The 25,173-nt window shown below is 42.2% G+C and overlaps 1 protein-coding gene across 1 annotated transcript; it reads left to right on the top strand.

The window, feature by feature from the left end:
- Positions 1-6,276: 6,276 nt before the first annotated feature.
- LOC130710796 (agamous-like MADS-box protein AGL29) lies at positions 6,277-6,744 on the top strand. Its single transcript, XM_057560160.1, has one exon. It carries the CDS (start codon positions 6,277-6,279, stop codon positions 6,742-6,744), a length of 468 nt encoding a protein of 155 aa, XP_057416143.1.
- Positions 6,745-25,173: the final 18,429 nt, after the last annotated feature.

The raw sequence follows: 25,173 nt of genomic DNA, 5'->3' as shown, positions 1-25,173 counted from the left end.
ATCATTGAAGCCATTAAGCTTCTGTCTACGCTTTTAGCCAGGAATCTTTGAAAAGACTTTTCATACTTAGATTCATTTCTACAATCAGAGGCATCACAAGCAACAATTTCTTCTAACTTCGCAATCTGGTTCTTAAGCACAGAGTTAGAATTTACCAAAGCATGATTATCATTTTTCAAATCATAAATAATTATCTCATGTTCAGAAGGAGTCTTAGAAGCAGCAGATAAGTCCTTTTTCAACTTTTTATGCTTAGACAATAAAGAGTTATACTTATCCATGATATCAGACAAAGCATGTTTCAGTTCAGAGGTTGAGAAAGAAGCGAATACCTCATTTTCATCGTCTGAGGTAGGATCTCCTTCTGATGCTGAGTCAGAGTCAACAGCATCCTTTGACTCTGCTCCTTTGTCTTTGACAATAGCCATGAGTCCTTGAACTTCACCATCAGAGTCAACATCCTCTGACTCTGATTCATCAAGAGTCACCATCAGACTCTTCTTGGTCTTGAAATGCTTCTTTGACTTTTTGTCCTTTGATGAGCCTTTGAATTTGCTCTGCCTGTGCTTCCAGATGCAGTTGAACTTTCTGGATATCAGAGTCAGCTCATCTTCATTAGAATCTTCTGATGCTTCTTCAGATTTTTCTGCTCCAGCTTGGAGAGCTTTTGACTTCTCAGATTTAGCCTTCTCAGAGCGCTTCAGCTCATGACATTTCAGTATGCTGATGAGTTCTTCTAAACTCATATGCTCAACATCTCTTGTGAGCTCTATTGAAGTCACCAAGGGCATCCAGCTTTCAGGAAGACATCTGATGACCCTTATGACATGATCTTTAGTTGTGTAGCTCTTGTTGAGAGATCGTATTCCAGCTACGAGCAACTGAAATCTGGAAAACATATCCTCAATGGATTCGTTAGGTTCCATGATGAAGGATTCATATTTCTGGATCAAGGACAGCGCCTTTGATTCTTTCACCTTCTTGTTTCCTTCATGTGTCATCTTTAAGGAATCAAGGATACACTTAGCGGAATCACGATCAGTGATTTTCTCATATTCTTCATATGAAATGGCACTTTGCAGAATAGCTCTTGATCGGTGATGATCTCTGAACTCCTTCTTTTGATCTTCACTCATCTTCTTCCTTGGGATCTTTACACCATGTTCATCGACAGGAGGGGTGTAGCTATCAACAACAAAATCCCAGAGATCAGGATCAAAGCCAAGAAAGAAGCTTTTGATTCTATCTTTCCAGAAATCAAATCTCTGACCATCAAAGATAGGTGGTCTTGCACTGTATTGATATTTGCTTGTAGTAGTGGTGGCATCCATGAGTTTTTCACACTGGCCCGGATCTACTGAACACTGTTAAGTGTGGTAATCAGAACTTGCGCTCTGATACCAATTGAAGGTGTGAAAAACGACTAGAAGGGGGGGGGGGGTTGAATAGCGTTTTCAATATAAAAACTTTCCCCTTAAGATTTAAAGAAAATCTTTTCGGTTTCTCTACGATAGATGGTGCAGCGGATAAAGATAGAGAAAAGAGAGAAGCACACAAGTATTTTATCCTGGTTCACTTGATAAATCCCTCAAGCTAATCCAGTCCACCCGTTAAGGTGATTTCTTCCTTCTTAGAATGAAGGCAATCCACTAATCAGATAATTGTTACAACTGCACTTGAAACCTACAAGTGACTAACAATACACTGACTTAGCTCACACTAAGATTCACTCTCTTAGTCTTCTCTAGGATCCGATCAACCTTGATCTCCTAAAGGAATCACCACTAAGATTCACTCTCTTAGTCTTCTTAAGGATACTGACCTACCCGGTCCCTTAAGGAAAAATCAAACAACTGTTTGAGGTTGGTGTTTACAAAGGTTTGCTTCTAAATAAGCTGAGTGTAAACTAAATAAGAACAGATGAAGAAAGTAGAGGCTTGAATCTTTTCTTGTATTGCAGCTCTTGGTTTTTCCCTCTTGGCTTTCTTCTTTTTCTTCAGCCTTTTATAGTCCAAGGTGCAAAGGATATTTCTGTTGAGAGAATATGACCGTTGGAGGGCATTTCTGGAACTTCCAGAACCTGCTGTGGCTGAACCTTGGTAGGTAGGCTTTTCAGAATAGTACACTGCTCTTGTACTTCTTGATAGAGACATTTGCCTTTAACCATTGACTTCTGATCAGAGGAATGCTTCGTGTTGAAACTTGTGAAGCTTGGTGATCAGAGTCAGAGGGATGCTTGGATCCTCTGACTTTCGTAACTTCTGCTTCTGGACCTTCAGAGCTTCTGGACCTTCAGAGCTTCTGATCCTCTGATCCTCAGATCCTCTGATCTTCAGATCTTCTGATCTTCAGATCCTCTGATCCTCAGATCCTCTGATCTTCAGATCTTCTGATCTTCAGAACTTCTGACGAATATATCTTCTGGTGTCAGAATCAGAACCTGTTTGTCAAAACACTCAAGACAAACATTAGAGTATCATAGTTGTTCATCCACAAATAAATACTTGTTATCATCAAAACATAGAGTTGTACCACATGACCAAATCTTGATCTTACAGAGGTCTGGTGAATCTGGGTTTCTCTCCCATGGTGCTATTTCCTGAACTTTCGGATTGCAAGTTCTCTGTTTCTTTTGTTTGTTGTGACCTCTCCGGTGCTCCCTCCTCTCCCACTTTGGAGGTTCCCCAAGCTTCTTAGGCTTTGAGGTTGAGGAGGTGCTTGATGTTGCTGTTGAGCAGCCTTTGCCCAGGGATCTTGTGAAAACTTATAGGGCTAGGGGTAGACCTAAGAAGGCGGTGTTAGCATGAAGTAAGAAGCTGAGCCACCCTGAGAGCTCCACTAGGGTTGCATCAACAAACAACAAAATAGCGGAGGCGACAAAGGTGTCAGGGAGAGAGTTGATGGTGTTGTCGGAGAGTTGTCGAAGCCTTATGGCGTCTTGACCCAGGCCCGGAGAGCTATTCAGATGGGGAAACACCTAGGTATGGTGTACGATTGTCGATTGCACAAATAGAACAACCCACTCTATGGTTGCAGCTCAGATCATGGCGCGCAAATACTCTTAGCTTAGCATAGGGAGATTCTTTGGTTTTGTTTAGCGCTTGGGTTTCTTTAGGGGATTTTGGGGGCTTGTGAGGGCTTTTAGGTGGTTTTGTATATGGTTTTTCTTTCCTTGCTGCTATGGGTTGGCTGTTATCGATTTGGGGTTCTTTCCATTTCTAGGTGAATGAGAATGAATAGATTTCAAATTATAAATTTTTTTATAGTTACTATCGTGTAGCATTTAAACAGGTTGACAACGATTTTGATGATACTAATTACAACGATTTTGAAATTGCCACAAAAGGCAAACTATTGATTGACCAAAGCAGCCACTAATGATGAGATTGATCAGCTACACCGGTAGCATGAGGATTTGAAGGACCAGTTCCATGTGTTCAAGGGAGAGAGATGGTTCACAATGCCGTGAAAAACCACAATCCCCTTAGAAATAGTGATCGTAACTTAGATTTAGATGAGCTGAAGGAAATGGAGATTTCATTGAAAGATCTTTGAGATGATATCAAAATGACCCTGAATGATTTGAGCTTAGAGACGACAACAACTTTTTCTTGAACTTACATATCAAGACATCTAAAAAGAGAAAGATAAATAAATAAATGGTTTTCCACTTTTGTCATGTTAAATGGATATGGTTGGGGACCTAGTGTTATGAAAATTAATGGTGTATTTTTATGTTAACTTTTACAAAACAATTATGATATATTTCAAATATCTAATATTACATTCACCTTCCTCTCCATTTTATTTTTTCTCGCATATTTATTATATCTCTTACGAGCAATGCTACGTAGCCCGACAAAACAGGCACGAGAGGTGCCAAAAAAAAGAACAGCTACAGTTTCTGGCAGTTCAAAACCGCCAAAAATTGCTTCATGCGTGGTGCACGAGATTCCATGTCGTGCCACACAACATTATTCCTAGCTCTTACTTTATTTTCCTTTTATATCTCGTTCTCTCACCTTGTTATATATACACCCTAAGAAGTATGGACGACAATGAGTACTCTCAAACAAGTGGGGTACAGGAAAGAAATACTCATGAGTACTGATACGAAATAAAATGATAGATCCAAGTACTTTGCCCCAATATTCCTACACACATGAGAGTAAAGATTTATGATTAAGGAAATATCTATATTTTCATATAAGTATTTGTTATATATAAACACATCTTTATAATATCTTCAAATGATTTCTTCCATATTTGTTACACCCAAGTGTATAAATGCATGTTAATGGTACACTCCTAAAGGTCACACTAACTTCTAACTCTAAATTTTATTTCTCCCTCAGTTTTGCCTACTTGAGCATCAGAGTGTTTTACAAATACTCGACTCTAGTGTCCACTTGATCACGAGTTATGATAAGACAAAGTTCTTCCAAAGAGGAATAGTCCAACGAAGTACCCCTTCTACATTGCCACATGATAGCAATTTAAATAGAGTCTGGATTGCCTGAAGTAATATAAAAGATTGTCGAACCATATGGATAGTTTGATTATTGATTTCTTCTTGAAAATTAATGTTCAAAATGAAAAAAGGAAAAAAAATATAAGTTAAAATATATTTTCATGGAAGCAATTGTGACAAAAGCAAACACAAGGATTTTGTTGAACTTATGAGAAAACACAAGGATTTTGTTGAACTTATGAGAAAAGATTACTCTAGGTCATGCTTCACCTAGTCCATTTAAATGACTCATAACTAAATTCCTATATGAACGTCAGAGATTCTCCTACGGTGTTATAGTCTTTACCTTAACTTGTAAATACCTTAATACCTTATATCTTTGTTGCTAAGTCTAATACCTTAGTACCTAGTCAATTCAATTGAAGAATTCATGTTTCTCAATTCAGGCTAACACTATTGATTCATATCCTGATACCTAAGTGACAATGATAATTGATCAAGCCAAACTTAGTTCTCTAATCCTTACAAAACTTTCGTTTATGCAAGAAAAAGCATAACACTTGACTGCATTCTAGTGAAAATACAACTTAGAGAAAAGATTCATAAAAGAAAGTCTTAATTCATATAGAAAAACTGAAGATCAAAGCATAATTAGAACTAAGATTCACAATTCCCGAAGTATTAAAGAAAAATTAGCCAATAATTGCCATAAAACTAACTAAGAAAGCAAGAAAAGAACCTTAAAGTCCTTCAAAAGTATCTCCAAAACAAAGGGAAAGAGTAATAGAAGTCTCTCCAAATCAAAATTCCAAATAACAAAATTACAAGTGCTTTATTTAAAGAGTTCCCAACGCAGCAGCATAGGAAAAAGTTGGCGCAGCAACGTGGAAGGGCAGCACGCTACAACCTAGCAAAGCTAATGCCTATAGCTTCTGCCCAAACAAAGGAACTAGATTAGAATGGTGGATCCTAAACAAACACAAAAGTCTGACTAGAACCTGTTTTAGCCAGAAAATCTACGTAAGCATTCCCTTCATGAAGAGTGTGCACTATCCAAACCTCTCATTGCACTTTGAGCAGATCAACAATATTATTGATTAACACTACATTAACATGAAAACTCGAAGGGGAATCTAACACCAATGAGAGAACATGCAGAGAGTCAGAATAACACACCAATTGTCTGTAGCCCAGATTCAAAGCTACGTGGATGTAGTTTTTATTTTAGTTTTCAATTTTTTATTTAATGTATTTAATACAAAAGAAATTTAAGTAATTTTTTCGTTTTTCGATGGAGAAAAAAAATGCTATTATTTTAAGTTTACTTTACACACACACATATATATATTTTAAAATTAAATATTAATATAATATAATATTATTATATTAAATTTTTACACTTATTAATTTTCTTGAAAATCATTGAACAAGTGGGAAATATGAATGTTATACATGTAATTCCTCTATTATTAAATATTACTCCTATATATGTAAAAAATTATTAAAACTAAAAAGTCAACTAAAATAAAATATAAATAATAAATAATTATTACATTCCAAAAGTGGCAATCCGTTACATTCAAAAGTTTAATATTATAAACAATATTTTTTCTATATATCTTTACAAATATTATAATATTAGTTTAAGGTTGTTAAAGCTAGCCCCAACACCTCTATAAAATCACAATCAACTTGGTCATTTTTCTTCAACCATTTCTATAGAAAAACAAGGTGAATCAGCTAAGGAAAGGGTGATGGGTCGAAAAAAAATTGAAATTAAGTATGTGGAAGAAAGAGAGGCAAGAATGGTCACTTTCTCCAAGCGCAAGAGTGGCCTTTTTAAAAAAGCATTTGAGTTGTCAATTTTGTGTGGTATTCAAATTGCTATTATTCTATTCTCCCATGGTGGTAAACCTTTCAGCTTTGGCAATCCAAGTGTAGAGACCGTGGCTAACATGTTTCTTTACCAAAATGAAGATGATCAAGAGGATGTGGGTGAGCCATCACAAAATAATGAGGTTTACCAACTCAACCAGCAGGTTGAGGATTTGAAGAACCAATTCCAAGTGGCCAAGGAGAAAGGAGAGGTGCTTTCTAATGGTATGAAAAGCAAGGATCCCCTTGGAAAAGATCATGCCCCTAATTTAGAGGAGCTTCAGAAAATGAAGGCGTCATTAAAAGAGTTAGGTGGTTACATGAAAGTTAAGATCAATAACATGGACTTGGAGGCAGCAACAACATTACTTGAACTTGCAAATCAAGACATGTTTTAAGTTATGTTAAATTATAACAAATAAATAAATAAATGATTTTACTTTTCTCGCTTCTTTTTCTAGCACATCACATATTACTCTTTTTTATTTCTTTATTGCCCCAAAGGTAAGGTTGACAATGAGCTTAGAACTCGTTGGGTATCAGAAAGAAATAATTATGCGCATGATGGGTAGGAGGTTGAGGTCGATAAATATCCAAAATCAATGGATATGTCCATCGAACGGTTATAGTAGGTTTCGAGTCGTCAAAGTCGGTTTTCGTCCGTAAAAATCACCCAAAATCTAGATCTTCCACTCGGTTTAGAGCCCAAACCGAACTCAACCAAACCAGACCATCCATAAACGATTTTTTGAACCGGACAACCTAAAAACTAACCTGATTCGACTTAAAATTCAAAAAAAAAAATATATCGATTTAACCATTTTCGGTCGGACAGAGTCTATTTGGCGTGTCAAGTAGGAAGAGGGGTTGAGGTGCGGTTTCGGGAGATGTGAGGGTAAGAGAAGAACCTTTTCAAGAGAAACTTTCATGTACTTTTTCTTACTCATTAAATAAAACAACAGTTGTTTCTAAGGCTCGTAATGTGGTAAATGGGGGGCGGATATGGTTACGTGCTTTCTGAAGGCGGTTTTTTGCGTAGGAAGAGGCGAAACATCATCTTTTTCCACAAGTTTTAGGGTCAATTATACCATCAGTTTGAGGTAATGACAAATTGTATCAGACGGGGGATGTTGGTGGTGTATTCTCGGTTAAGGCTCTATGTGAAAGGGGGGAGGATCCATGGTTTCAAGATATAGGATGGTTGGTGCCTCACCGCTTGCATGTGGTGCTGCTAGCTAAGGTAGCACTCTTTGTATGGAAGGTACAACGTTATAAGGTGGCGTATTGGCGTCTAAGGATAATTTGATGTATCGTGCTATAGAGCTGGCGGATGCGGGGGTATGTGCGAATGATGTGGAGTCCACGGATCATCTTTTCTTGCATTGTTCTTGTATTTGGGAGCTTTTGTGTGCGTTGATTCAGTGGGAGGGGAGTACGTGGGCAGTTCCAAGTACGTTATAGGAATTTCTGGCATAATGATCTGCAATACGTGTTAAGTCTAGCCCACTATTGTGGGATTTGGTGCCTTATCCGTTGTGCTGGTCAGCGTGGTTAGAAAGGAATAACGTGTTGTTTAACAACAAGATTTTCATCCCGGTATCCATGTGGAATTTGCATCTGGTTTGGATTTTTTGGTGGGTGAAATTATGGTGGGAGGAGTTCCTGTATAGTGCATCTCAATTTAATTAGGATTTGGTACATCAAGATTGGCGTATATAGGCTTATCGGGTGCCACCAAAGGGGTTGGTTATAAAGTTCAATGTTGATGGATTAGTGAGGGGCCAATCTGGGATAAGTGGCATAGGGGGGTGTTTTGAGGGATGTGAAAGTAAAAATATTGGGGTGTATTTCAAGGGCAACGGGGACGTGGTGGGCTTATAAGACCGATGTTTTGGCCATACTGCATGCTTTGTTATTTTGCCAACATTATAATGTTGAAAATGTGATTATAGACAGCGATTCGACCTTGGCAATTAGGTAGGTATCGAAACAGGGTCAGGGACCGTGGAAGTAAATGAATGAATTTAATTTGTGCTTATGGTTGGTGTTCTAGGGGATAGACATGTATTAAGGGAGACAAATGGTATGGCGGATCAACTAGTAAGGGATGGTTGCGGATCAACTAGTAAAGGATGGTTTTCTAATGTTATCTTTAACTTATTTTTAATAATTTATATTCAGATAAGTTGAGATTTTAGGGCCCGTTTGGTGAACATGATAAGCAGACATGATAGGATAGCAGTAATCATATCCTACTGTAATATGTCGTTTGTTGCGCCGGTAGGATATGATAACACTATCATGTCCTTTATCATATTTGTCTATCATGTGTAAAAGTTATTCTGAGGGGAGAGTTAACATAGAAATTATCTTGACAAGATAAGATATCAGTTTATGAATATTATGGATTTTTTATTTCAAAGGAAAATTTGATACATTTTTCATTGTTTCTATCATATCCTATCAATATCCTGTCCACCTCAAACGCAGGATAGGATAAGAGTTTATCCTGCTCTTATCATATCATGTCCTTATCCAATCAGTTATCTTATCATTCTCTTATCCTATCTGACCACCAAACGAGCCCTTAGTAACTTTATAATTAATATACATTGTATTAAAAATTATTAAGAGCATTTAAATTTTTTATAATGAATTAATAATTAATCAATGTTAATACTAAAAGTTTAATATTTGGAGTGATATATATATATATATATATATTATTTTAATATTTCTTATGATGTTATCTAGGATTATTAATGTGTTATTATAGTTCTTCTAAAATTATATTTTAAGATTTGAATATATTTAAATGAATTTTAATTTTAAGTTAATTAAGAATTAATCATTTCATTATTATTTTGTAAATATCATTAAATAAAATTATAAATTTTAATCTAATCTGAATTGATTGTTTCTGGACTGGGCGAGCCCCTAGAGGGGCAACGCCAGTGTATAGCCCGTCAGGGGCGAAGGCCTGGCCTTAAATTGGGCCTTAGCTTTAGAGGCCCAATTGGCCCAATGGGTAGTGCCAATGCTCTATAAATAGGAAGCGGTTACTATTTGTGAGGGACTTTTGGCTCATTTGATAAAATAACACATGAAATTCAGCATTCTCTCTCTCATTCTCGTTTTCATTCTCTCTTTAGCACATTCTTCCACTCTATAGGTACTACCCTTCCCTCAATGTTCATTCCCAGAACATTTGGCGCCGCCTGTGGGGACTGTAAACTTTCTACTCCCATTCACGTGGATTGATTTGTGCGAGAAGTTATCCCTGATTACGATTAGGCAATTCTCTAGTATTCCGATTTTGATTCCGTGACCGGTGTTCGTTTTCCGATCGAGTTTGCGTCATTCCTGGTTTAGATGGAGACTCGACGCAGGAGGCAGCATCATTCACCAGTGCGACAGCGAATTTCGCCGCCTCGGCAGCCTCATCGAGTTGTCCTGGATTCTCCGATACGAACGGCGGGAGTACAGCCGCCTTCTCCTCCTCCATCACCACCACCTCCTCCATCGCCTTCGCAGGTCGGATCTCTGGAACGCTCACCAGAGAATTCACCTACTCCAGAGCAACAACCGGCGGTGACACAGGAGCAATGGCGCCATATGATGCGCAGCATTGGCAACATCCAGCAGCGGAATGAGCATCTACAAGCTCAGTTAGATTTCTATCGCCGCGGGCAACAGGATGATGGAAGTAGAGAGGCGGATTCCGTAGTCGAGTTTCGTCCATTCTAGGAGGACGTTGAGAGTGTGGCAATTCCAGATAATATGAAAACGTTAGTTCTGGATTCCTACAGTGGAGATTCTGATTCGAAGGATCATCTACTGTATTTCAACACTAAGATGGTGATAATTGCGGCATCAGACGCGGTGAAGTGCAGGATGTTCCCATCGACGTTCAAATCAACGGCGATGGCATGGTTCGCGACTTTGCCGCGCGGATCGATTTCGAATTTCAGAGACTTTTCATCCAAGTTTCTGGTACAATTCTCGGCGAATAAGAATCAGCCGGTAACAATCAATGATCTATACAACATTCGCCAACAAGAAGGAGAGTCACTGAAGGAGTACATGGCAAGGTACAGCGCTGCATCGGTTAAGATAGAAGACGAAGAACCTCGGGCCTGTGCTCTAGCATTCAAGAATGGTTTGTTACCAGGGGGTTGAACAGCAAGTTGACACGCAAGCCGGCACGTTCGATGGAAGAGATGCGTGCTCGCGCCAGCACTTATATCCTAGACGAAGAGGACGATGCCTTCAAAAGAAAGCACGCGAAACTGGAAAAAGGCGACACGTCACCCAAGCGCGCGAAAAAAGATAAGAATAGTGAAGATAAGGGGGATGGCAAGCAGCAGAGACAAGATAAGGGGAAGGCGGTATTCAAACCAACCAAGGAACAGCTGTATCCACGGCGCGATGATTATGAACAACGCCGGCCTTGGCAATCTAAGTCTCATCGCCAGCGGGAGGAGACTGATATGGTGATGAACACAGATTTATCGGATATGCTCCGGGGGGCGAGGGACGCAAATCTAGTGGATGAGCCGGAGGCCCCAAAATATCAACCACGGGACGCCAATCCCAAGAAGTGGTGAGAATTCCATCGCTCCGCCGGGCACGATACGGACGACTGCTGGACTTTGCAGCGGGAGATTGATAAGTTGATTCGGGCGGGATATCAAGGAAATCGCCAAGGCTCGTGGCGCAACAACGGCGATCATAACAAAGCGCATAAGCGAGAGGAGGAGAGGACGGACAATAAGGGCAAGAAGAAGCAAGAATCAGCGGCTATCGCCACAAAAGGGGGCTGATGACACGTTCGCTCAACACTCAGGACCGCCCGTAGGGACCATAAACACTATCGCCGGAGGATTTGGTGGCGGTGGCGACACCCAAGCGGCGCGAAAGCGTCATGTTCGTGCAGTCAATTCGGTTCATGAAGTTTCTTTCGGATTCGTGCACCCTGACATAATAATCTCGATGGCAGACTTTGAGGGGATAAAACCCCACAAAGACGACCCGATAGTAGTGCAGTTAAGGATGAATAGTTTCAACGTCAGAAGGGTACTTCTGGATCAGGGTAGTTCGGCTGATATTATCTACGGTGACGCATTCGACAAGTTGGGACTAGCTGACAGTGATCTGACTCCGTATGCGGGCACCTTGGTGGGTTTTGCAGGTGAGCAAGTAATGGTGCGCGGATACATTGATCTAGACACAATATTCGGGGAAGATGAGTGTGCCAGGGTTTTAAAGGTAAGGTATCTGGTTCTTCAGGTGGTGGCATCTTACAATGTTATCATTGGGCGAAATACATTGAATCGTCTCTGTGCTGTAATTTCAACAGCCCACTTGGCGGTCAAGTATCCGCTAAGCAATGGAAAGGTTGGCAAGCTGAAAGTTGATCAGAAAATGGCGAGGGAATGTTACAATAATTGCCTCAACCTGTATGGAAAGAAGAGTGCGTTGGTCGGGCACAGATGTTATGAAATTGAGGCTTCAGACGAAAATCTTGACCCACGTGGCGAGGGGCGCGTGAACAGGCCCACGCCAATTGAGGAAACAAAGGCGCTAACGTTTGGCGATTGCACTTTAAAGATCGGGACTAGGTTGACGGACGAACAGGAGACGCGCCTGGCAAAGTTGCTAGGTGAAAATTTGGATTTGTTTGCTTGGAGCTGCAAGGACATGCCCGGAATTGATCCAAACTTCATCTGCCATCGATTAGCATTGAATCCAAGCGTCAAGCCAGTTTCACAACTCAGGCGGCGCTTGGGAGGGGACAAGGGAAAAGCGGTTCAACAGGAAGTTGACAAGTTGCTGGCGGCAGAGTTCATCAGGGAAGTGAAGTATCCGACGTGGTTGGCGAACGTCGTGATGGTGAAGAAGGCGAATGGAAAATGGCGAATGTGTGTAGATTACACAGACCTAAACAAAGCATGTCCAAAGGATTCGTATCCCCTTCCCAGCATTGATAGTCTCGTTGATGGAGCCTCGGGCAACGAACTGCTTAGCTTGATGGATGCTTATTCTGGCTATCATCAAATCCGCATGCACCCGGCAGACGAGGACAAAACGGCTTTCATGACCGCCAAAGTCAATTATTGCTATCGCACCATGCCGTTTGGACTAAAGAATGCTGGGGCGACTTACCAAAGATTGATGGATAGGGTTTTTGCTGGGCAAGTGGGTAGAAACATGGAGGTTTACGTTAATGATATGATTGTTAAATCAGTATGTGGTTTGGACCATCATCGAGATCTGGAAGAGGCATTTGGCGAGATAAGGAAGCACAATATGTGCCTCAACCCGGAGAAATGCTCTTTTGGTGTTCAGGGTGGCAAGTTCTTAGGATTCATGATCACATCCAAAGGAATAGAGATAAATCCAGATAAATGCAAGGCGATTCAGCAGATGAAAAGCCCCTCTAATGTGAAAGAGGTCCAACGTTTAACAGGGCGAATAGCAGCTTTATCTCGATTTCTTCCTAATTCTGGGGACAGATCTTTCCCTTTTTTCAAATGTCTTCGCAAGAATGTGGCATTTGAGTGGACGGTGGAGTGTGAAGAAGCTTTTGTTCGCCTCAAGGAGCTCCTATCATCACCACCAATCTTGTCGAAACCAATACAGGGGCACCCGCTGCACTTGTATTTTGCTGTGAGTGATAGTGCTCTGAGTTCTGTGATGCTGCAGGAGGTAGATGGCGAGCATCGAATAGTTTATTTTGTTAGTCACACACTCCAGGGCGCAGAGGTCAGATACCAGAAAATTGAGAAGGCGGCGCTGGCGGTCCTCGTTACCGCCCGGCGGTTGAGACCTTATTTTCAGAGTTTTCCAGTGAAGGTGCGGACGGATTTGCCATTAAGACAAGTGTTACAAAAACCGGATCTGTCAGGTAGATTGGTCGCCTGGTCGGTTGAATTGTCTGAGTATGGATTGCAATACGATAGGCGGGGCACGGTTGGCGCACAGTCACTGGCTGATTTTGTGGTCGAGTTGACCCCGGATCGGTTTGAAAGAGTGGACACACAGTGGACTCTCTTCGTAGATGGGTCCTCCAATAGTAGCGGCAGTGGCGCGGGAGTAACGTTAGAAGGACTGGGGGATCTTGTATTGGAGCAATCGCTGAAATTCGAATTCAAAGCAACAAACAACCAGGCAGAATATGAAGCTCTCATCGCCGGACTGAAGTTGGCGCGGGAAGTAAAGATCGGAAGTTTGTTGATAAGAACGGACTCGCAGTTGGTAGAGAATCAAGTAAAGGGAACTTTCCAGGTCAAGGATCCCAATCTGATCAAGTATCTCGAGCGAGTACGGTATTTGATGACGCTTTTCCAAGAAGTTGTGGTAGAGTATGTTCCTCGGGCGGAAAACCAGCGGGCGGACGCGTTGGCCAAATTGGCGAGCACACAGAAGCTGGCAACAACAAGAGTGTAATTCAGGAAACGCTGGCGTACCCCAGCATTGAAGGCGAGCTCATGGCATGTGTGGACAGAGGGGCGACATGGATGGGGCCTATATTGTCTATCTTGGCGGGAGACCCGGCGGAAGTGGAGCAATGCATAAAGGAGCAGCGGCGAGAGGCGAGCCACTATACTCTCATTGACGGACACTTGTATCGCCGTGGTTTTTCGACGCTATTGTTAAAATGTGTGCCGCCAGAAAAATACGAAGCGATAATGTCTGAGGTGCATGAAGGAGTATGTGCAAGCCACATCGGGGGGAGGTCTTTGGCATGCAAGGTGTTAAGGGCGGGTTTCTACTGGCCCACCCTCAGGAAGGATTGTATGGACTTTGTGAAGCGGTGCAAACAATTTCAAGTGCTTGCGGATTTGTCCAAGGCACCGCCAAAAGAGCTGGTTACGATGAGCGCCCCATGGCCTTTCGCCATGTGGGGGGTGGATTTAGTAGGGCCATTTCCGATCGCCAGGTCGCAAATGAAGTTTATATTGGTAGCGGTGGATTACTTCACTAAATGGATTGAAGCCGAGCCCCTGGCCAAAATAACCTCTGCAAAGATAGTCAACTTCTACTGGAAGCGTATTGTTTGCAGGTTCGGGATCCCAAGGACGATCGTATCCGACAATGGGACCCAGTTTTCAAGCAACCAAACTAGAGAATTTTGCAGGGAAATGGGCATACAGATGAGGTTCGCCTCTGTGGAGCATCCGCAAACAAACGGGCAAGTGGAATCTGCAAACAGGGTAATCCTACGTGGATTAAGGCGACGGCTTGAAGAGGCTAAAGGAGCCTGGCTGGATGAACTCCCGGTGGTACTGTGGTCGTACAACACCACTGTGCAATCTACTACAAGGGAGACCCCCTTTAGAATGACCTACGGAGTAGACGCCAGGTTGCCGGTGGAGATTGACAATTTCACATGGCAGACTCAACCAGATTTTGAAGGGGAGAATCAGGCCAATATGGCGATGGAGCTGGACCTTTTGTCGGAAACGCGTGATGAGGCGCACATTCGAGAAACAGCAATGAAGCAGCGCGTGGCCGCAAAGTACAACAGCAGGGTTCGCGTCCGAGATATGCAGGTCGGCGACCTGGTCCTCAAGTGGCGATCGGGAGCCCCGGGAAACAAGCTGACTCCTAACTGGGAAGGGCCCTACCGCATCGTTAAAGTTCTTGGTACCGGGGCCTATCACTTAGAAGAGCTTGATGGAAGGCGGCTACCTCGGTCATTCAATGGTTTGAGCTTGCGCTACTATTATAGTTGATCGCACGCGAGAAAGCGAACAAGGCGAATTCGCCAAAGCTGGATATCTTTAAAATTTTTCTGAAAAATGTCTTCAAACTCTCCAATGCATTGCTATAACAAAAGCGTGCTCTTTTTCTCCGAGAGGAGTTTTTTAATGAGGCGCTCCATCAATAAAATAAAACGAAAATTCATGAAATTCGTGTCCAAAAATTCCAGGGATTCCCTGACGATCGGAATTGCCGATCGATATAAAGAATTACGGCGATCACTAGGTGGGACAAGCTTGATCCCCAAAGGGGCCTGCTGGAACCCTGAAGGTGGCGGCGATTCCACAAATGGCCTTTGACGCCTGGGAATCACCCCCCGGAAAGTCTGACGTGGTCGCCGGTCCCGTAAACGATGTGCTGGGTAAGTCTCGCCAGAATACGACGAGCACCGTTAACTAGGCAAAAGTCTTGGGACCTCCAAATGGCCATTGGGACCCAAGCATTGTAAGCCCCGAGCGGGCAGAGCCCCGGGCGAAGCCCTCAAGAATGGAGGCCATTTATCCCTTTGTGGAAAATGTTTAAAGTCTTGGTGGAGAAATACCAAGCAACAAGTCCTAGTTAAAATCAATGCACATAATCGTTAGGCGTAATTCAATCACATGACGCGTGAAAAATAGCGCAAGATATAAGGTCGGCGAATGAATAAGGTGGAAGGCGAGTGCTTGGTCACTCAGGATGTTGAGTATTCTACTACTCTGGGGCGTTGGGGAATTTAACTATGAAATTCATTCTTAAATTTTTTAAACAATAAGAATGCTGCGATTTACGAGGCGGCGGTAAAAATTTACGGCGAAGGCAATCACTCGATAAAATTTGGTGTTCAAAGGCGATATAAAAACGATGGCAAAATGTTGCTTGCACGAAGAAATTACAAGAAAGACAGAAGGAAGGCGATAAAGGCTAAGTAAAAACTACAATTACATTATTCATTATTTCTTTCTTCTTCTTCCTCTCTTGTTTCTTCTTCCTCTTCTTCAGTTGCGGTCCAGAGATTTTGGTCAATCAAGGGAGGATCGTCGGGTCCAACCAACCCCTCAGCAGTGATTTCTTTCATCACTCCCATGGTGCTAAAGTCAAGGTTCGGGAACAAGTACTGGGCCTGGTCCTTGGCGAGGTAGAAGCCTCGCTCGCGGCTGTCATAGGCAATGTCGGCGGCTTGTTCCCTCGCCTCAGTGGCTTTGGCTTTTTCCTCTGATAGCTCGCCCTCTAGCTCTTTAATCCTGGCAAGAAGGGAAGTAATCTCGGCATCTTTCGTGATGAGGGTTGCCCCATGAGCCTCGTTCACCTTCTTGATCTCCTCAGAAGTAGCCTGCATCGCCTCCAGATCTGCCTTTACCAAAGCCAAAGACTCGGCGGACTTTTTCTCCTGCTCCGCCAGTGTCTTTTTTGTCAACTCCAGCTCGGCGCTCAATGTTCCGAGCTCTGACTCCTTGGCAGCCAGCGCCGTGCCTTTGGCGACCAAGTCCTTCTCTGCTTGATCCTTTTCCTTTCTACAAGCTTGAAGGCTGACGTCAAGGTTGTCTGCTTCCTCCTTCATCAGCTTCAGATGGTCTTCCAGCTCGCCGATCTTGATCCCCGCCGCGCCGATCAACTTGTCAGCATGGACTTTGTCCTTTCCCGCATGCGCCACCACTTTGTCGAAGCGCTTTTCCCAAGCAACGACGGCTTCTTGGTGCTGAACACTCTCAGCCTTCAACCGTTCAGCTTCAACGGCTGTAGAGTTGAATTTGTCAAACGCGTGGGCGAAGATGCACCCAGCGCGTAGGAGACAGGCAAGGGTTTCCTCCTTGGTCTCGTTGATGCCCCGGCTCAGCACTTCTTTTTCTATGATGTCGCGGTTAAGGCCAGTAAGCAAGAATTCTGAGGGCTCAATAGCATTGGGTAGCATGTTGAAATGGCTAGAAGAACCGCCTCTGTTGTCAGGAGCTTGTTCAATCTGGGCTGTCTCGGAAGCAGTGGCGACACCGGGTGTGGATCTTTCTTCTTGGCGAGGGGGGGAGACAAGGAGCGCTCATCGTTCGTGGGAGGCGGGCTAGGAGGTGTGGATTGGCGCGGGGGAGACTTGGGGTTTTCTTTTTCTATTTCCCTTTCTCTCTCCCCGGCGGCACCAGAGCCTATGGTGGCAGCTGCGGCGCTTGTGCCAGCGGTCGATGGCTGGTCGGTAGTTGTTGCTGTGGCGCCGGTGGTGGAAGACTTGGCGAAAGCACCGGTAGTTGTACCAATGGCTGCAGAATCGGGGGTCGTGACAATGACAGGCTTAGTGGCCGCGGCGGCGGAAGCTTCGGCGGTAGAGAGTTGGCTCGTCCCGTCAGTTGAAGACTTGGAGGTTGCAGCGGCGGTGGCGGCAGCTTTCTTGCTTTTGGGCACGGCGGTGGCGGTGGGCTGAGCGCCGGGGTTGGAAGGGCCAGCCGAGGAACCTTTGACTAGTCTCCTCCTCTTGGGACCCTGGGCGCCCTCAGCTTGGTTCTCCGTACCGCCCCGTTTTTTCACATCGCTCTCAGTGTTAAACTTCGGGGAAAAACGGGCCATTTTCCTCTCCCGGGCTTTCAAGAGCTCAGCGTTGGTAAAGTTCATGTCTTCTGCAAACAATAAATAAAAAGTTAGCAGCAACATAAGGAGTAAAAAAAAAAAGAGGGTGTCGATGGTAAAAATAAACTATAGGTGACCTAAGAATTTGGGTGTCCTTGAGTGGCGAGCGCCCTCAAGGACCGTTGAGCAATCGAGGACGGGAAGCGGAGCGAGGAGACTCGAAAAAGCTTTGTCGTTGGCGGACAAAGATTCTTCCGGAGGATCGGTAATCCCGTTGGGCTTTTCCGTCCAGTAAAGGGGAAAAAGGGCAGTCCCGTCCCTAAGGGTGAAGGTCTCTGGGTAGGCGGGGTGGACCGCCACACGGAAGTACTTCCGAGCAAAGGAAGACTTCGCGTTACTTTTGTAGGGATTCAAACACTTGCGGCCGGCCCGGGCCTTTAGGGAGATCCATCCTCTATTTTTGATGGACTTAGGGTCAGCATCGTAGAGGTAGAAGAAGCTGGTGGGAGTTGGGGCGATGGCAACCGCGGCGCACAAAATTTCAAAGCACCGGATGAAGGCCCAGGCGTTGGGGTGAAGTTGACAGGGAGCCGCGTTGATGTCGCGGAGGACGGTTTGAACAAAAGGCGAGAAGGGGAGCCTGATTCCAAGTTCGCCAAACAGGTATTCGTACACAAAGAAAAAGTGGGATCTCTTTACGTCGCCATTGGCCTTATGAAACCAGAGCCGGTCCCCGGTACTACAGGGCCAAATCCTGATTTTGGCGTTAAACTCGTCGTCGGCAGACAAGCCGCCAAGGCTGCCCACGAATTCCACGATGGGAGCGCTGTCCTGGAAAATTGAGGGTTGGTATATGGCTTCGTGTGTAGGTGCTTCTTGGACTGGAAGGGGTAGGGTGGCAAAAGTTTTCCGTCGAAAAGGGGGAATCTCTGGGACCTCCAAGCGGAGGCCGCCGGCTGCGGTGGAGTCAGGGTCGCTTTCAGAAGAAGAAGAAGAAGGGTGATTGGGGGAGTTAGGGTCTGAGGCCATCTTTTATGATCAAATAAGGAAAGGGTAGAAAATGAGTAGATATATGATGCAGAGATAAGGGAAAGAGGACTCACCGGAGAAGGATGTGTAGAGTGGGTAGCGGAAAGGGTGATAGGCGACGGCACCGGAGCGGAAGTCGGAGGAAGGAGCTTGGTAAGCAATAAGGGAAGTAAAAAGGGGTCTCGGAAAGGGGTGATTGTAGGGAAAAAGGGTTTTTATAGGCAAAAATGGGAAGTTGGGGGTGACGCGTGTTGGACGCGTGTGGAAGATTGGAAGTCATGATGAGTTCTGAGGAAGTGGAGCGCATGTGATGGGAGTTACTGCGCATGATGGGACAGTTATGAAAAGTGAAACGACGGTTCCGGATTAAGAGGGAAATGGCTTGTAGCTGACGCATCACGTGGGGCAGTTAGGGATTTGAAAATTTTTTGAAATAATAGAAAGTGTGAAAGGCCTCGTCACCACAAAAACCAAGCGCCATCGCCTCACAATTGCCAGTCAACACTTAGGTGATCAGTACATGACCAATGCCTGCCACCTTTCTCGCCGGCGAGCGATCGCTCGCCTACTCCAACTGTGGACTTGTGGACTCGCCAAGTTTGGGTTGCTCTCCGAGACCAGTGGACTGAGATTTGAAATGCTTTTCCTTTTACTTAAGCCATGTTGGCGACGTAGTTTTCTTCTTTTCCCTTAAGCCATGTTGGCGGCTCAAATTCCAACGTACTATAGGATGCTTCTTAAAGACACTTAAAAGACACACTTAGCTCTCATGCTTCGAGCTCGGTGTCTTGTGGACTTGTGGACTGGGCGAGCCCCTAGAGGGGCAACGCCAGTGTATAGCCCGTCAGGGGCGAAGGCCTGGCCTTAAATTGGGCCTTAGCTTTAGAGGCCCAATTGGCCCAATGGGTAGTGCCAAGGCTCTATAAATAGGAAGCGGTTACTATTTGTGAGGGACTTTTGGCTCATTTGATAAAATAACACATGAAATTCAGCATTCTCTCTCTCATTCTCGTTTTCATTCTCTCTTTAGCACATTCCTCCACTCTATAGGTACTACCCTTCCCTCAATGTTCATTCCCAGAACAGTTTCATTATTGTTTCGTCAAGTCAAACTTATTAATACACATTAGTAAATCATGCAAAATTATATTTATACTTAATATTTTACTATTCATAATATTATTTTCTAATATTATGAATAGTTAGACTTAGTCCCTCTATAAATACTCTAGTGTGGAGGTTGTGACAAACAGACTCAATTGTGATATGGATAAAAAAGATCTGAAGCTTTCCCAAAATGATAGGATTAGGATTCAACAGCGTAAAAAGGTGCTTAAGGACACGCTGGCCGAGTATCAGGTGGCAAAGGAGAGGTTGAAGATGCTTGAAACTGCTGTCAAAAACCTTGATCCCTTCAAAGGTTGTGATCCCCTTGTTGGTCCTAGTCTAGAGGAGCTTCACAAATTTAAGGATTCATTAGAAAAGCTTAAGGACGATATCACCAAGAAGTACTTGAACTTTTGAGATGTAAAAGAGATAAATAAGTAAATGTTTTACCTTTCTCTCATGCTAATTAGGAGTGGGTGACCATGTGTTATGAAAAATAATGGTGTCTTGCTACACTAAATTTTACAATTATTCATGATATATTTGAGATTTCATATTTGCATTCACCTAATTCCTCTCTTTATTTCGTTTTGTCTTTTGTTGGTTCAAATAAACTTAATTAAGGACTGACCTTGATGAATCGTAGAGAAACCAATTTAATAATTCCTTAATAAAAGCGATTGCTAGAGGACGAAACTTTATTCCTTATAAGTTCCTAAGATACTCAAAAGAGCTCTTTGTTTTCCATTGTTAAGAGTTCGGGGTTCCCGCAAATTGGATTTGATCGCTTGTGAAGAGAAAAATCATCTGATCCAACCTCATCAATTTTTGTATTTTATTATCCAATGGATTTGTCTCTAAATTAAATCTAATGCGATCCAATACAAAGGGATTTGAATTTAATTTGATTGACTTTTTCGGATATTAGTTTAGCTTTTTTATTTGAGATTGCAGTATAAAACAGGATGAAGTCATTTGCAACATCTAGGAAATAAAAAGGGGAAATCTACAAGAGAATAAGGCACATCAAAATTGTTGTGTTAGCCCAAGGGTGATTTCCACACAAAACCCCTATTAGGACTAAGAATGTAGGGCTTGTCGTTCTCAATCGCATACTCTAATGAGATTCCCTCTTCATTAATCTTAGTTAGCTTGTTCGAGCTTAGGTTGAAATTGTTTTGTTCGAAGTTTCTTGTTTTCGTTTTCTTACCTAATGGAAAGAAAGTCAAGGAACTTTGAAATTACCACACCACGAGGAACCATAGTAATTAACCATGTCTAGTAACTAGGTTAGGGTACTTTATTCTGGGCTTATTTCCATATTTCTAGCTTTATAAGTGTATTTTGCTGGTTTTCTTGGATTTCTATCCTTTGTATTGAGTGAGACCCTCTTGTACTCCCTTTTAATTCATTTTACCTATAAAAAAAACTAGGTTATAGTCAAAATAAAAATGGTGTTGGAATTAAGGCAAAGGTTAGCTTTAAGTATGTTTAAGGAAATAACTCTGCCTTGAGTTTCCTTGAGTAAAACTATAAGACGTTTTTCAAGGTTCACGACAACTACACAATGGAAAGACTTTGAAGGAAGAATTCAAAAGTTGTTTTCACATTTTACCTAATTATTTTTTGGTTTCCTATCTACCTTTGAATTTTACAAAATTTAGCGTCGCATGACACTTTTTGAAGGATTCAGTATTTCAAATGAATGTTTATTATAATTCATCTTACTTCATTTATTCAATCTACATAACACATATTTCATAGTGTACAAAATATTTTAAAATCACACTGATGAAATGATATTTAATGAAGAGGTTTTCCTCCACTAACTACTATCAAATCCCTTTCAAGACTCAATCGTAGTATAGTATCGGGTTTTGTCGTCTCCACAAGGATTGTGTTGCTACGTATTAATCTCACTAGCTAGACATTGTTTGAACAATTTAACCATGATATGTGTTTTATTTAGATTTTAATAAAGGAAAACGCTGAATAAAGCGATAAAAAAAAAATTTACGGAGGCAAACAAAGAAGAAAATGTATTTGGAAAAGAGTTCACTTGATTTACAACTTATCCTCAACCAAAATACTTTTATAAGATGAAATTGACATTTAAGATGCCGATAAGAGCTATTCACCCACTAATTTCTTAGCTAAGCAAATCTACCCATTAAGAACCTAGCCTTAATCTCTTAAGCCCTAGTGATCATAAAAGGAGCATTATACACATACCTACTCGATAAGACATTCCCAAGCTGTATTCCTTATCCAAGAAGTTCATGTCCTAGTGGATAGAATCTATGACTGTCACTCAAGAAATCCTAATAGTTCCTACTAGATAATCCTATCCTAGAGAGGTGAGTATCCCGACTTGTCACTCGGTATAGATCTCTTTTCCAACTCATGATATTCATACCTAAGAGTTAATGTCTCCTATTGTCACCTAGAAAACATAAACCCTACCTAAGACATGCCTTTCTTAAGATGACTGATGCAAGAGTGGTTTCTCTCATTAACTAAATTCACACCAACTTCTCAATTGTCATGCAAATCCTAAAAAGCATCATATTGGCAAAAGATATATGAACGCGCAAAGAGAGTCAATAACCTAAGACATAGGAATTTCCCCCCTTTCTATGAACTAAGCTACATTAACTCATATCAATTTCTCAATCTATTTATGAATTAATATAAACTCTTTAAATTACCAATTAACTAATTGAAGCATTAAACATAGAGAGAAACACCAAATAATGAAAATTCATAATTATAATGACATAAAAGTATATTGAATAAGAGAGAAAACCAAATTAAGTCATCCCAAATACTAAAAGAGAGCCACAACATAAAAAATAGGTAAAGAGAAAAGTAAAGCCCAAAATAGAACGGAGTCATGGACGTCCGGAGAAGCTGTCACCTCCTCCATGGCCCTGACACCGGCCCTCAAGGGCCTAACCTTCCTCTCCACCAAGCAAGTGCCTCCCAAAAATTTATTAGGTTTAGAAGAAGAGAAAAGATGAAATAGATCACAAAAAATAGGTCAAAAACTAATTTTATAATGATTTTTCGTAGCCGGTGTGTTTTTGTCTTTTTCTGATCGGTAGATGATCTTGTACGGTCAGGTGCACCATAACACGGTGCACCCTCAGAAGCCTGGACGTTGGATAACAGGGTTTGCTACGTGGCACGATCTGATGTGCTGGTACACGGTAAGATCCTGGACGCGCGGCACACTGGAATAGAGCCCATTAAAAGCTGCAAATTTCTTTTTCTTTTTCCTTTTTTTCCTGATTTTCTCTCTCTTCTCATAAAATAACAATAAAATAAAATAAATAGAAGATAAAAATAAGATAGCAACTTATTTAATCCTAAATTAAAGTAAATAAATCCTAATAATATCTAGAAAATAATATAAAATATATAAAAATACTAAAACTAAATAAAAATATTAAAATGCATGAAATAAATCTAAAGTGTCCTAAAATGACTAAAATATCTTAAATAATATATTAAAATGCATGCAAATAAACTAGAAAAATAGCCTTAAATCCCGGGTCATCACACACCACCGAAAAATTGTACTTAAATCCTCGTACTTTGTGACATCAAGATTGACCTCTCTTTTTGACAAAAACCTTCAAAATTTTAAAGATTTAAATTAACATATTAGGATCATTCATTGCAACCAAGACGAAATAACCACAGTTGTGATAAAATACATAAAATTTACAAAATGATTACATAACAAAATTCACAATTCTTTATCAACACAATGAAATTTACATATAATTTTAAATTCCTCGTGCAAGGTACGGGTCATATACTAACACGCATGCACGCACACACACAACACACACACACACACCATGGCTCCATGCCCAGCTTCTCTACTAGGGATCCATGCCTTGTTGTTGGTTGTGCATCGCTTCCTAACGTTACTTCAGAGGACTGCGAAAAGAGAATCGATGATGGACGATGATAGATCTGATCACAAGAGTTCGAATAGCTCTTAATCCCGCGACGATTTGAATTAGAGAAGGACAACATGACCATCACTTAAGGACAAAGCGGAAAACGACAATCGCGGTCTAGGCTGGAGGAAGGAGGGAGGCTCTCAAGATGGTGGCGATACAGGGAACCCAGACGATGAATCGAATCGTAGAAAGACGGAAAGTCCATCATTCAAGGACCCATCAACAAGTATAGATGGCTACACATGCTGGAAGAAGGAGAAAGACTTTCTAATATGCTCCATCTTCACTCTCTTTGTTGATGGTATTCCATATCGCATCGATTATTATCATATTCGTGGGGTGGAGGGTTGTTAATTTCTTTACCTAGAGACAAAGGAAGATTGGAAGGTTGTATTGATTTGGGTTCGTAAGGTTTTCCGCACTAGAGGTGACATCGAAGGCAATCGACATTCTCAATGGGCTTCTTCTGGGCGAAAGGTCCCTCTCAGTGGCTATGAAGATGTTTCCACGACATGGGTTGGACGTGTATAAAGACCAAAGTTTGGTGATGGAGGGAGTTATTGTTGCTCGCAGAGAAAAAGGGGAACGAATAATGTTGGAGTTCTCAAAGGATGAAGACTTGATGCTCGTTGGGCTTGATATAGGGGGTCTGGTGAATCCAGGTTTCTCTCCCATGGCGCTCTTTCCTGAACTTTTGGACTGTAAGTTCTTTGTTTCTTCTGTTTGTTGTGACCTCTTCGGTGCTCCCTCCTTTCCCACTTTGGATGTCCCCCAAGCTTCTGAGGCTTTGGAGGTTGAGGAGGTGCTTGATGTTGTTGTTGAGCAGCCTTTGCTTAGGGATCTTGTGAAAACTTATAGGGCTAGGGATAGACCTAAGAAGGCGGTGTTAGCATGAAGCAAGAAGTTGATCCACCTAAGAGCTCCACTAGGGTTGCATCAACAGATAACGACATTGTGGAGGCGACAGTGGTGTCAGGGAGAGAGTTGATGGTGTTGACGGAGAGTTGTCGAAGCCTTATGGCGTCTTGACCCGGGCCCGGAGCGCTATTCAGATGGGCAAACGCCTAGGTATGGTGCACAATTTCACAAACGGAACAACCAACTCCATGGTTGCAGCTCAGATCATGGCGCGCAAATACTCTTAGTTTAAAATAGGGAGTTTCTTGGGTGTTTTTTGGAGCTTGGGTTTCTTTAGGGGATTTTGGGGGCTTGTGAGGGCTTTTAGGTGGTTTTGTATAGGGTTTTTGTTTCCTTGCTGCTCTGGGTTGGCTATTATACGATTTGGGGTTCTTTCCAAGAAACTCAGTTTTTCTAGGTGAATGAGAATGAATAGATTTCATATTATAACTTTTTTATAGTTACTATCGTGTAGCATTTAAACAGGTTGACAACGATTTTGACGATACTAATTACAACGATTTT

This window comes from Lotus japonicus, chromosome 4 (genome assembly GCF_012489685.1).
Source record: "Lotus japonicus ecotype B-129 chromosome 4, LjGifu_v1.2".
Classification (NCBI taxonomy): Eukaryota; Viridiplantae; Streptophyta; class Magnoliopsida; order Fabales; family Fabaceae; genus Lotus; species Lotus japonicus.
The sequence above is the reverse complement of the archived record's forward strand: the minus strand, read 5'-3'. Positions and strand labels throughout refer to the sequence as shown.

What these genes read in the sequence shown, in the direction of transcription:
- LOC130710796 (XM_057560160.1), top strand. Translation starts at nt 6,277, where the DNA reads ATGGTCACTTTCTCCAAGCGCAAGAGTGGCCTTTTTAAAAAAGCATTT.